The following is a 12961-nucleotide window of genomic DNA, read 5'->3' on the forward strand; positions in this document are numbered from 1 at the left end:
TTCATGTTTTGGTGATTTTTAGTGGATGTATTAAAAGTTATTTCTCTCCAGTTCCAATAATGTTTCACCAACACAAAGTCACACAATATGTTTTATCTTCATTTTCAGCAATATATCTATTGTATTATCATTTAAAACCCAACCAGTTTCTTTTTGTGAACAGGTATGCTTTGTTTAAAGTTAATGGAACTTTATTTCCTATTTTCTTATCTAATGCAATGACGTGCAGATATTTTCAAGTGTTGCTTAAGTTTATAAACACTTTTTGGTGCACAGTGCTAGTGGAGACGATGTGATACTCCATCCGTCTGTCTGTCCTGTTTGTGAAGGTTCATCAGCTCTGCTGCGAATAAGAATCTTTATGCAAAGTTTCCAGGAAGCATGTGACTTCCAGTCTAGTGCAGTAGAGGTTTTCTATCTACGACCACATCACACATCGCTAATTAGGCAGGGCGAGAGAGAGAGAGAGGGAGTGAAGCCGAGCAAGAAAGAAAGAGTGCGAGTATTGCAGTCTCTACTCATTCTTCAGTGGACCGCGATCAGTTCACATCGCTCTTCTGAACACATGCAGTCTCACATAGCCTGAGACAGACAGAGACAGACAGATAGATAGTTAAACAGGCTGAGAGAAAGACACCGGCGGAAAACAGACGCTGAAGGAGGTCAAAGGTTTCACAGGGACTGAAGTGGCATGGCTCAGGGCTCTGACAATAACGACACCAGCTACACCAAATCCCCCTCACCGGGCAATAAACAGGTAAGAGACTCAACCAGCACCATGCAAACACACATGCACACTTCACCAACCTCCTGCAAATGCATTTAAAACATTACTTTATTTACATTATTATAATGATAAATAATATAAATAAATGTGTTTCAAATTTAATACATTAATTCAAAATACAATAAAAGAGATCAAAAATGAATATATATATTTTATAATATTTTAATATTATATTCTATAATGTAAATTATATATATAAGAAATATAAAATACAGTTGTATTTATTTGTTTTATTTTTAGATTTTGTATTAAAATAATGAATGAAATATAAATGTTATATATATATATATATATATATATGTATGCATATATTCTTCATGCATGCTTCTTTATTTATATTAAATTTAATTGAATTCAATTAATCGATGTTGAAACACATGATGCAACATGCACCTAACCAGATGGAATATAACATACAAAATCAACATTAAGTTAAATATGAATGACATCTAAACACCTAAATCCACTTATTTTCTTGTAGATTCCACATGCATTTCCAGTACTGTCTGTGAGCGATGTGTGAATGTCACTCTGTAGTATGAACACATGTGAACGATTATGATTCTGCTGAGAGGAAGTCATAAGGCTGGTGGTGATTTTAACCACTAGACTGAACCGTTCACATGCTATTTCAATATTTATGAAGGTAATCAGCTTTAGCATTGAGTAACTGACTCTAACTATAGAGCTGCACACAGCATCATGCTGTGAGAGAGTTTAACAAACGTTAGTGATTGTGAAACTGCCGTTAAGATGGCACGAGGCTATACGAGCAGAAGGTGATCTGACTTCAACGGCCACTACATCCTCTCCAACCTCACCGGACGAGAGAGATGTTTATCACTGAGAGAGCATGATTCAGACGTAGCAACTGTACAAGTCCTCCTTCAGTTTCTTCAAATGCATCATGCATCTACAAGCAGTGGCCACAAAGACTGTTTGGACACTTAAGCCACACATGAATGTCAATGCATTAGGAAAATAACAAAACAAGTTCCATTTATTTTGAAGAAAGACACTTTTCAAGTGTTATAAGCGTTTATATATATATATATATATATATATATAGGTTCAAAATGAAGAATTGTGATGTTCATAGCACATTGAAATTCAGGAGAACTGACTTCATACATCTACTAAAAATAACCAAAATGCCAGTTGATTCATTGCATATACTAGAGAAGTGCATAATGTCTGTAAACTGTTGCTAAATGCTTCATAGATGAATCTATCATGAAGTAGCTCAGCTGTGAACTTCTGGGTGTGACAGCAGAAGTTTCCCTGAATTAACCTGAAACAGAGCTAGTCATAGGCATTCACACACCTCTGGAGGGTCTCTTATTGTGGGGAATTTGTCATATGGAAAAAGTCGCTCTGACTCTGATTCTTGTGGGTTCAGTAAAGGACGTCAGAGCTCAGGGGCTGCTGGGGTTGTGGGAAAAGATTGCCCTCTGTCTTTGAAAATGTCACACCTGTCTGCCTCAACATGAAAAACATGCAGTTATGGAGGAGGCTTTCAACCAAAGTATTGCTCTTTAAACTACTAGAATAACAAAAAAACATCTCTGCTGCTGAATCGTTTAATGGAGAATGTTGTTGTTGTCATTAACTAAAACTAACTTTGCTTTAAAATCATTTTCAGTAATTGAAATGAAGCTGAAATGAAATGAAATAAAATATAAATATTAGATAAACATAAAAAAACTTAATAAAAAACATAAAATACGTAGATAAATAAATATAAGTTGAAACTAAAACACAGAAATAAAAAATAATTAATACAGAAATAAAATAGTAGTTTTTATTTGAGTAGTTTTGTAGTTTATTTTTTAATCAAATCCAAAATAAAAGTTTGTGTTTACATAATATATATGTGTATGCAATATATGCGTATATATGTGTGTGTGTGTGTATATATATATGTATATATATGTATATATTTATATATACAGATAAATATACACAGTACACACATATTATGTAAACACAAACATTTATTTTGGATGCGATTAATTGTTTTGACAGCCCTAATGTGTTATGTATGTATGTGTGTGTTTGTGTGTGTGTGTATATATATATATATATATATATATATATAAACAAAATTACTAAAATTAAAATGACCTGAAAATATAAAAATGAAATGCTTATTATGTTTATTATTGATAATGCTTATGCTTATTATTATAACGGAGAAACATGTACGTTCTCTTGGTTTTATTGTATATGATTCATTAACCTCGGGATATGTGGAGATGCTCTGGAGGATGAACTTGACCTTCAGCCTCTACATCCTGGTCAGAAACCCTCCTGAAAAGTGTTCTGGAATGACAAAAAGACATGATCTGAGAGAATTTCTGATAAAAAGGATTGCAAATATCATTCATGTTGTCATGAAAGTTTTTTGCTGCCATACACATGAACTGGTGTGTGCTGGTTTTCAGGGTTCAACGGATGACGTAAGGAAGGTGATGAGGAGAGAAAAGAACCGTATCGCGGCGCAGAAGAGCCGAATGAGACAAACTCAGAAAGCCGACACTCTGCACCTGGTGAGAACTTCATCCAGAAACATCATCCATAACACACCTGATACACGATCACGTTCTCATTAACCACGAACTTGCATTGTTTAGTGCTGCAAACTGTGACTTTGGAACAATCAGAAGGTACAGACAGACCCTACAACGGTTTAGAAAGACAAAATAATCCGTTTTTAGTAAAAACAACCAAACAAGCAAACATTTTAAGAAACATGAGAATAAAATGAAGCTAAATCCAAGAAGAGAAGAGCGTCCAGCATCACTGTGTCCAGCTGTGTTACAGGCGTGATGCTGATCGACTCTGACTGTATTTACATGAAGCTTTACTGACCATGTGGTGATGCGTCACGGCTTCTGTCGTGCTTCACACTTGTTGTGGCTCTGGTCTTGTTTGCTTCAGATTCTGGCATTAATTACATTGCGTGGGTGAAACGTTCAGCTGAATCAAGCGGCCGTGCACCTCGTAAATTCTCGATAATTTATCAAGAAAACAACAACAACGGTCCTCAAATCTGCATGACTGATTCTTACAAAAATGCGATGCTTTGCATTCGTGCATTCAATTCCTGTCCTTTGTACATTTCAGGCACACGCCTGTCTAACAGTCGTCAAACCGTTTGGATTTCATTTGGCTTTTAGTCAAAGCCAAAACCCTCTATCACTTTCATTCAGCATCTGTGTTATATGGGTGTTTCCCTTTGGTATTACTCATGTCCTTTCACTCCTCTGATCACTGCACATGCTGTTCCAGGGACTCAACAGTATAGAGACACTGCAGTTTTGCTCATCTTTAAATCAGCTACAAGAATAGATCCAATACTCCTAAAAACGAAGGTTCAAAAAAGGGGTTTTCACAGCAATGCCATAGAAGACGCATTTTTGATTCCCCTTTATGTGAACAGATCTTAAAAGATGCATTTGTTTCTCAGTGTGAAGAACATTTTAATCATCTGAAGAACTTTTTTTGACTTTATAGAACCTTTTGTGCATTTTAAAGGCTCCATGGATGTTAAAGGTTCTTCATGGAACCATCAATGCCATTAAAGAACCTAGTTCAACCAACAATTAAAGTTCTTTACTCGCGTTCATGTTGTTCCAAACCTGCGTGACTGTCTGGAACACAAAACAAGATATTTTCATTCATGTTTCTGCAAATTCAAATTTTGCATGTCACGTTCCATTATGAGACCTGTAAGACATCAAACACGGTTTGAAAATGAGTATATGGAAATATGAGATTTGAAAGCTGCGGCTGAGAGGAGATAATCATTGAGACTTCAGTTACTGGCTTCAAAAGACTTATACATAGTCAGGTGTAGGGGTGACCCCAAATAGTCGAAGGAGATGCTTCGAATCGATGCTTCGATAGGAGGAGCCTGATTCGACTCCCAATCTCACAGTCGAATATTCGCAGAGGTGTTATGATCATGCCATTTTGGCTATATGGAGGTGCTCAATGTCTGATTTCACATAGGACTACTGGTTTTCTCCCAATAAGTTATTATACAGCCTATTAAGATAATGTTGTAAATAATAATCTGAAAAGAAAGAAGCTTTTGATAAATATTTTTAACGTGCATGAATAAATCCAATGACCCCTATAGATTTAAGTTTCACTTAATCCAACATCTTGGCGGCAAGGATTTAAATCTTTAACAAGACAGAGTGAAAGACTGGATTTTTTCGATCAGGTAGGGTATAAGTGATTTCAAAATATTTCAGCCGGTTTAGGCTATATATATTGTGTATATATTATTTATCTCGTATAAGATGCATTTGAGTTACGCTGCAGTAAAGCGCTTGTAGTAGGCTACTACGCAGCACGAGCAGTACAAACAACAATGCAGAATATTAATAACTATGACTGGGACTGTCATATACATAACATTATAATGAAACAATATTATAATAAAACGCTGTGAATTTTTAGAGTTTAGTTGCCTTGTTACTGCGCGTTGTTGCGTGAAGAACGCGTCCACAAAAGGAGTTCATTCAGAGCCGCGCATGACACGTTCATGACGTGCATTCCGGGTATTTTGTGCAGATAGCCTATAAATGGTAATGTTGACGTTATGTTGTATAAATAACGAACCGTATTCTATATTCTATACAAGTTAAATCCCATTGATTAAAAACCTGCTATCAAATGCTTCACTCTACTGGTCATCTTCAGCGCGCGCAGCTCAAATGCAGAACGTTAATAACTACACTGTAAAAAAAAAAAAAGTTGAGCCAACTTAAAATTTTAAGGCAACCAGCTTCAGCAGATTTTTGAGTTTTCTCAACTTGTCATTTTAAGTTTATGCAACAAAAAATTTGAGAATCTCCCACAGAAATAAGTTGAGCAAACTCAAAAATCTGCTGAAGCTGGTAAAAAAAAAAAATTGTAAGTTTGCGCAACTTTTTTTTTTTTTTTTTACAGTGTACTGTCATATACATAACGTTATAATGAGAGCACTATTGTAAAAAATTTTGTGAATTCTTAGGGTTTCGCTGACGTTTAATGTTAAATATCTTTTAATCAAAACATAATAAAACGTTATTTTTGTATCTGCGAGGCGTACACATTTTCCCTGTGTGTTAACGTCAATAATTATGACTGTCGACTTGACTCTTGGTAATGTGTTTTGCCCCCCGCCAAGTTCCAAGATCAGGTAATCTTCATAATTCACAACTTTCAAAACTGTTTTATGGAGTTTTTGTCTACTAAAAGTTATATTCGGAAAGACATTTCATCCGCTGAACTATCGGTATGTCATTAAACAACAGTACAATCCATTAAATGCACTGTACTCTTATCTTTCACAGCCTTGTTTTCATTCCTGTCAAAAATTAAATATGGCATACCCTGACTAAGGTCTATAGGTTTCGACCATGATGCACAACTTTTATGTTGTTACGTTTTTGGAGTCAGCTATGGCTGTTGCATGTGACCAAAATTTCTCCTTTTGTGTTGCACTGAAAAATCAAACAGATTTGAAACAACATGGGGATGAATTTTAAGTTTTGAGTGAACTACACCTTTAAATACAACAGGCTTCTACACTCTAAAAAAAAGTACAAAACTGAGGCAGTACCATTTCAAAAGGTACTTATACGTACACTTTAGGTCAGGACTGGGCAACTGGAGGGCCACTGTCCTGCAGAGTGTAGCTCCAACCCTAATCAAACACAAATGAACAAGCTAATCAATGTCTTCAAGATCACTAGAAAGCTACAGGCTGGTGTGTTTGATTAGGGTTGGAGCCAAACTCTGCAGGACCAAAGTTGCCGAGCCCTGCTTTAGTTACTAATATGTAACTGCGTATACTTTGGTAAAACACAGTACAACTGTGCATTGTAAGGCAAAAACTGACACATTAACACAGTCACAATTTGCGTGCCTACACAAAGAAAAGAAACACGTTCAAAATTGGCATGTTAACGCCAACGAACAGTGCGTATTGACGCAGTCAAATTTCATGCATTCCATTTAAAGACTTTTGGCCCCTTCGGCATTCCATATATACTGTACGTGCGCAGCTCGATTTTTCTCTGATATACACGCAGCTCAAGTACAAAGACATTTTTATCAGACACTGAAAAAAGATGAATCTTTGCAGTGTGCATGTGTTGAGCACTCCTTTCATGCAAGATATGAAATGGAGTAAACTTTGAAAGGCTGTGCGTTTGACTGTGCACATACTCTAAAAATCAAATTATACTTTAAGGTACTAATATGTACCATTTAGAGGTAAATAAGCTACCTTTTGGCTTTTGTTAGTGTACTGCCTCTCTGACAGCTTTGTAGTCAACCTTTTTTCTGAGTGTATACTAGTCATTGGAGTGAATCAACTCAGTGGATACTTGAGAATGAGATCGGGTCTGATTCACAGAAAATGCACAGATGTCAAAGGAAACTGATAAGCAGCTTTCTCTCAGGAAGAGAGACGTTTGATTAACTAGTTGACCTGCTGTCAGACTCAGTCCTGACAGCCCCCGCTGCAGTTCTCAGCATCCGTGATCTGATAACACACACACACACACACACATTGACCTCATGCGAGTTCCCCTGAACTCAACCGGTTAAACGCAGAGTGAGAGATGCTGTCCCGACAGGCACATACCACTTACCAGGAACCACATATCATCGATTTTGAGGTTGCAATTTTTCAGAAATGCACATATAGGTCATACATCAGCAGTTATAAATATTGAGAAAGTTTACACTCGTAATGCTTAATATCCTGATGTGTAAACACCTGAACTTTTTTCAAGTAAAGCTCATGACTGAAGCATGACTTATGTAATGTGTGCATCTGGTATTATTATAGTATTTATTAATATTTTGAATTGCCTTTTATTTTTATACTCTTAGTTTTAGTAATGTGGTTTAGTGGTTTTGTCATTTGTATTTTTTAATATTTCTATTAGATTAGATTAGACTAGATTAGATTTATTTATGTTTGTTTGTTTTTTTGAATGCCAAGACAACATTCAATATTAGTTTTTTTTAATCTAATATTTATATTTTATTTTATTTCGGCTTTATTTGAATTAACAAAGTTAACAATAACAATGGTATGCATGTTTTGTGCACATCTGTTTGCATTTTAACAAGAAAAGTGAAGGAAAACCCCAGTTGTTTAAAATGTCAATAAATATGGTTTTCTTACACTTTCAGTTTTTTTCAAATGAGCTGCATTATTACACATTGTAAAAAAAAATATTTTTGTAATAAATAAAACAATTAAGAAGTTAAATAAATATTGTTGTAGTATGTTTAACAAGAAATATTATTTCAGTCTTTCTACTTAAAAGTTTCACATTTAATTCAATGTGTTACTTGCAATTTCTTTATGATTAATTGTGAAATTTACTAACAATTTCTGAGTGAAAATTGTTTCTACAACAATTTTTTTCAGTGCTCGTGTAAATGCACTTTACACATCCACATTACAGATTATTTGAATCTAATTTAAGATTAATTATTCTAATCCAAAGATATGAAATAATAATAAATTGATAATCTACTCCTGACAAACAAAAAGTCTAAAGTTTAATATGCTATAGAGGAAACTCATGTACCCATGCTGTGTAAAGGAGACTCACTGTTCTCTGTTAAGTGTAGTATGTGGTTTCGCTCTTCACGGCTATGCTTGATAAACAGGAAGCTGAAATTTCCCTCCGTATGACACGTTTCCTGTAGTGTCTTCTCATGCTGTGTTTTTTAGCTGAGGCCTGCCTGAGAAACGTGGGCCGTCAAGGGGGAGTGTTCAGCTGTCATTTCTGGTAAGGTGTCGCTATGGGCCGTGGGCAGATAAAGTTGAATGACGCTTGTCAGAGGGGTTTTACCCTAGAGTGACTGGAAGGCAGCGGAGCGGCTAGTCGAGCTGCAGAACACAGGTCGGTGACGTCGCTGAGCGGGAACCATCATGACCCCCTAGAGTTCCTAAAAATAATGCCCAATAAGCATATGCATGCTCTCATCTATTTCAAGACCATTATTATTAGACATGTGGCTAGTTAAAATTTCACCTGTGGACATTTATGCTGATATGTGCCAGTCAGAGGTCAATGCAGCTGAGTCTTGGATTCTTCCTCATTTGTTTTATATCTTAGTGGGGGGTTCCTTTGGGTTTGTGATGTGTTATTTTCTGTTAAACTGTTTGGAAATGGTATGCATTGTGAAAAGTGCAATACAAATAAAAATGAATTGACTTTTGAGCATTTTATAAATATTTTACATACTATGACAAACCTTAGGTTAACCGTTGAGATCTTTAGCAATAGACAACCAATTAGTAGCAACTTCATTAATTATTTATAAGCTTTGACAGTAAACTGAATATTTTGCACGCTTTGTTTCAGCGTCTGAAAAAAAATCTCATAAATCTGTAAATAAGAACGATAACATATTTACAAATGTATTGGCTACAGACAACCAATTGTAAACCAAACAGTGCTTACCTCATAATTTATTCATAGGCTCTGTACCATCACAGAAAATTTCACACGCTTTGTTTTGTTTTAGCTTCTCTCTGAAAGAAAAAATAAAATGCTATAGTAAACATTTTCACAATTGGATTATTATGCAGTTATCAAAATAGGTTTCGTGCCTGTTTGGCCATTCAGCATTATTGACCTCATAAATAGATAAAGAAGAACATTACAACATCAGTTGTTTAGCAACAGACGACCAATCATAAACCAAACAGTTCTTAACTTATTAATAACTACTTACCTAATTGTGAAAATATTTGTCATAACATTTTATATTTCCATTTATCTTTCAGTCTCTGAAAGATAAAGGTGTGTGAAACGTGTGAACCATTCTGTGACTGTACAGAGCTCATGAATAATTAAACTAGGCTACTTGCCTATTTGACCAATAAATGTTACTGACCTTATAAATATGTAAATAGGAACGTTAACGGTTATCAAATGTACTGCGTGAAATCTTATTAACCAGGATTACTGAGGATTATGAAAAGCCCACAAGCAAGGTAGAAATTAATGCCATCCATGATTATTGTAGGCTACTTATTTTGTGGAGTTTAAAACTGTGAGGACCTCTAGAGGACGAAACTTGAAATTCATGTCCTGCAGAATGTTTAATGAAAAAAAAGGATTGTGATTTTAACGGTAAATAACTGTTCTACAGTTGGTACAGTAAAACCCTGTTAAATGGTTAACAGTAAAATTCCCTACTATATACGGTGAAAAAGACATCTGTAATAGACATTTCATGTATTTTTACGGTAAAATAGTGTTTTTGGAAGTGAAAAAGAATGTATAATTTACAGTGAAAAACTGTAAATTGATGTTCCCAGAATTCCCTTTGTTGCATTTCAAATTTGATGTTTTTTTCTTTGAAATAACTGTTTCTTCTTAGTTTTTTTTCTTATCAGTTATGTTTAGTAGGGTTGTATATTACATCTAATGTTGTTAAATTAATGTTCATTGCATATTTCAGTTTCATGTGTGTCACCATGATGGTGATTAGTGTTTGTAAATGATATTGTGCAACTTCTATATATATATATATATATTATTGGCCTTCTCAGCATGTGGAAAAGCTGCTTGTGGAGAGCTTTGGTTCATCGTGACTTTCTCATCACTACCTGATTTTGATGGTTATCAGTGTATATTACAAAGGTACAAAACAGATTTCAGAACTTCACTAGGTTGGTATAAACCGCTGTGTTTGAATGGAGATGCGCAGCGGCTCAGCTGTGACTTTGTCTGAAACTATTTTCGTTGACGAAATAGAGCAAAATAAGGCAATAGTGTTGTAGTCAGACAATATAAGTCACTTAATATTAACTTCTTGTTTAATGAACTGTTGTATTAAATCAATATTACATTTGCAAGCTGTCACTCTCCTTAGTTCATCGCAATCTCACAAAACTCCACTATAATCAATGCAGCTCTCTACACTGCACAGTGAATCTCTTATTTAAACTCTGTCTACACTTTGTTATAATGAGAGGATATGTCTGATACATTACTCAATGCTGCAAAAACACATAAGTACATTAGAAACCTTTGAAGCTCCCTCAGCACAAACACAAATATGCTGATTGGGTCAATCGCACAGGTGATCCTAAATATTTTTTCGTAGTCACACCCAGTAGTTTTCAGTCGCAAATGCGAATGAAATGGTCGCACTGTGGAGCCCTGTATCAGTTAATGAATAACGGTTTTTAATTGTAAATTTAAGGTAAATCCGTAAACCCTAAAATGTTTGCTACCGTATTTTTTACGGTAAACTTCTGCCAACCACAGCTGCCTTTTTTTACTGTAAATGTTTACAGATTTTTTTTACAGTGTAGATACTCTTCAGGAAATGTGCATTATCTTAATCTTTCTGACTTCTGAAGCTCATTAAATGTATTTTCTTCTCTGTTCGTGCTCTAGGAGAGTGAGAATTTGGAGAAGGAAAACGCGGCACTCAGGAAAGAGGTGAAAAGACTCACAGAAGAGGCCAAATACCTGTCCACGGTCCTGAGCAACCATGAGCCGCTGTGCACGGGCCTGAGCGGTGCGTCCACGGAGCTGCTGTTCGGCGCGCACCACGGCGCGTTTCACCAGCATATCAGCGTGCCGCACTACCCTCTCTGACCGGCAGAGGACGCCACAGTTCCGCACAGAATCCAGTCAATGAACTTTGGTTTGAGTCATGAACCACATAAAAGAGTCATCAGAAGGCTTTGAAGTATTCTTACAATCATCTACTGAATATCAGAGAAATAAAACAAAATCCTCCAGATGTAACGATTTTTGTGGCACTGATATCTTAATATCATTTTTTGTTTTTTTCTTGTCTAAAGTAAATAATCCCAGCTCCTTGAACAAAAACTCATGTCTGTAAAATGCAAGAATCTGTAGTGTTAGACGTCGGCTACTTGCGAAGGTGCATGGCAATGACACAATGAATGTTTTTAATTTAGATTTTATTAGAAACCTCTGTACTGATTCATACGATCATTTATTTTATTCTATTTCTGTGAAATGTTTATAAGATAACTGGATTCTAAGAAAAATAATGTTGATTGTTTATCCTGTTCACAGATATTATGTGTGGATGTTTTTCTATTATGACTCATTTAAGATGTTGAATTGGTCAAACATTCTGAATGTACTTTATACACAATTCTAGCAGAGTATTTTTATTCTAAACCCTTTGGGATATTCTAAAGTTTTACAAACTACTGCGTTAGCCTATAGGCTATATCTCAAATGTGGAGGAAGGAAAATTTTTATCTGTGATCTTCTGTGATCACCTGTGGAAAAAATAAATAAAAACATGTCAAATACACAGACACTTTTAATGAATTTGAACATAATGTCATCTCTGTTTCATTTTTCATGAACAAATGTAAATGGTTCATGTTCTAGCCTAAGTATAATGCATGAAATATTTTATTTTCAGAAAGCACAAGTATGTTTGGTCATCCTAATAAATACATGTGTTTAGAAATTAGGCTATTATCCAGTATCTATATTAAACTAAGCCCGCATTTTCTTGTCCTCTTCCTATTCCCTTTTCCATATTTTATCTATAAACTAAAAATAAATTGTGACCAGCAATTTTTTCATACAATAAACATAAAAGCACTGGAAGCAAATATTACATTAAATCACATATAGTAATTGATTGTAGTAGAAATTTTTGTTTTATCAAACAATATAGGTCTACAACAATATGTGACCCTGGACCACAAAACCAGTCTTAAGTCGCTGGGGTATATTTGTAGCAATAGCCAAAAATACATTGCTAATTTTTCTTTTATGCCAAAAATCATTAGGATATTAAGTAAAGATCATGTTCCATGAAGATATTTAGTAAATTTATTACCGTAAATATATCAAAACTTGCTAAGAACTTCATTTGGACAACTTTAAAGGCGATTTTCTCAATATTTAGATTTTTTTTGCACCCTCAGACTCCCGGTATATTCAAATAGTTGCATCTCGGCCAAATATTGTCCGATACTAACAACCCATACATCAATGGAAAGATTATTTATTCAGCTTTCAGATGATGTATAAATCTCAATTTAAAAAAATTTACACTTAAGACTGGTTTTGTGGTCCAGGTTCACATATATGCCTTCATCATAACCAGGTCTCCCTGGAAGAAGACATTGTG

At 35.1% G+C, this 12961-nt stretch overlaps 1 protein-coding gene across 1 annotated transcript; it reads left to right on the top strand.

Moving 5' to 3' along the window:
- Positions 1 to 359: 359 nt before the first annotated feature.
- batf (basic leucine zipper transcription factor, ATF-like) lies at positions 360 to 12144 on the top strand. The gene is made up of 3 exons (XM_058755053.1): positions 360 to 757; positions 3232 to 3336; positions 11227 to 12144. Exons 1-3 carry the CDS (start codon positions 692 to 694, stop codon positions 11428 to 11430), a joined length of 375 nt encoding a protein of 124 aa, XP_058611036.1. The 5' UTR covers positions 360 to 691; the 3' UTR covers positions 11431 to 12144.
- The last annotated feature ends 817 nt before the right edge of the window (positions 12145 to 12961 follow it).

Source organism: Onychostoma macrolepis, chromosome 20 (genome assembly GCF_012432095.1).
Source record: "Onychostoma macrolepis isolate SWU-2019 chromosome 20, ASM1243209v1, whole genome shotgun sequence".
Lineage (NCBI taxonomy): Eukaryota > Metazoa > Chordata > Actinopteri > Cypriniformes > Cyprinidae > Onychostoma > Onychostoma macrolepis.

Excerpts from the sequence above, each read along its gene's own strand:
- batf (XM_058755053.1), top strand. The coding sequence starts at position 692 with ATGGCTCAGGGCTCTGACAATAACGACACCAGCTACACCAAATCCCCC. Across the intron at positions 758-3,231 it reads CCTCACCGGGCAATAAACAG|GGTTCAACGGATGACGTAAG; the intron begins GTAAGAGACTCA and ends GCTGGTTTTCAG. Across the intron at positions 3,337-11,226 it reads AAGCCGACACTCTGCACCTG|GAGAGTGAGAATTTGGAGAA; the intron begins GTGAGAACTTCA and ends TTCGTGCTCTAG.